General features: G+C 30.2%; 1 protein-coding gene across 1 annotated transcript; it reads right to left on the bottom strand.

The window, feature by feature from the left end:
• Positions 1-419: 419 nt before the first annotated feature.
• Positions 420-764, bottom strand: Tsp_14939 (hypothetical protein; the record flags this gene model as incomplete). The annotated part of the gene is made up of 2 exons (XM_003368766.1): positions 420-450; positions 483-764. Coding segments are annotated over 2 exons (313 nt in total), but the record flags the coding sequence as incomplete, so codon positions are not given.
• Between the last annotated feature and the right edge of the window lie 114 nt (positions 765-878).

Raw genomic sequence — 878 nt, 5'->3', positions numbered from 1 at the left:
GTAAAAATCGTCTAACACAGAGATATCAGTCAAAACAGCAGTAGCAAAAATGATTTAAATAAACTGAGCTAGAGTTACAAATGCTGTCTACCCTGCTTGAAATGCAACAGTACAAAATCTATACTTAGCATGATTTCTTATTCGAATAAATTCTCTCAAATATTTAATTTCTTTGTAAGGATGTGAATTTGGAAAATAGGTAAAAATTTTTGAAAATTTACGCACACATTTTCAATTCTTCCAGGTGAATAAATAAATAGATGTTAGCAGCTACTATACAAACCATAAAAAATGCTGAAGTTATTAATCGTGAATTACTAAATGGAATAAATTTATATAACTTTGTAATATGATCATCACAGTTTTTAATAAATATTGTTTTCTTCCATGTTTTATCCATCTGTTCATTCCATTGGTATCTATTGCATTTGCATTGTAAAATTATCAGAGCTGTAAAAATAAAAGTAAATAAATTATGTTACCTGTCACCAAGAAGTGCCAAATTGCAATTTATAGCGGATTCATTTATACAACAGCTGTGTGGAACGTAGGGAACGTGATACAAGTCATTGTACTGAATTTCCATCTGCTGCATTTGACCCCAGTTGGTGGATTCAAGCCAAAACAAAGTTGTGTAATATGATTGGTAAATTATTTGAGATTTGTTCAAGCTTTTCCTTACGCCACAACACTTGTTTGATTGTTGAATGTAATCTACTACATGATCAAATAGACTAAAATCCCTTTTTATTCCATACTGGTTTCTAGAAAAGCCTTAAAGTTTACCAATTGTAAAACAGAATTAATAGTTCCTAATAAAGTATCCAACGATCTATTACTGGTGTAATACATTTTATATGTTGGTCTCCAATCAACGA

The sequence above is a fragment of the Trichinella spiralis genome (genome assembly GCF_000181795.1).
Source record: "Trichinella spiralis strain ISS 195 chromosome Unknown Scfld1931, whole genome shotgun sequence".
Lineage (NCBI taxonomy): Eukaryota > Metazoa > Nematoda > Enoplea > Trichinellida > Trichinellidae > Trichinella > Trichinella spiralis.
The sequence above is the reverse complement of the archived record's forward strand: the minus strand, read 5'-3'. Positions and strand labels throughout refer to the sequence as shown.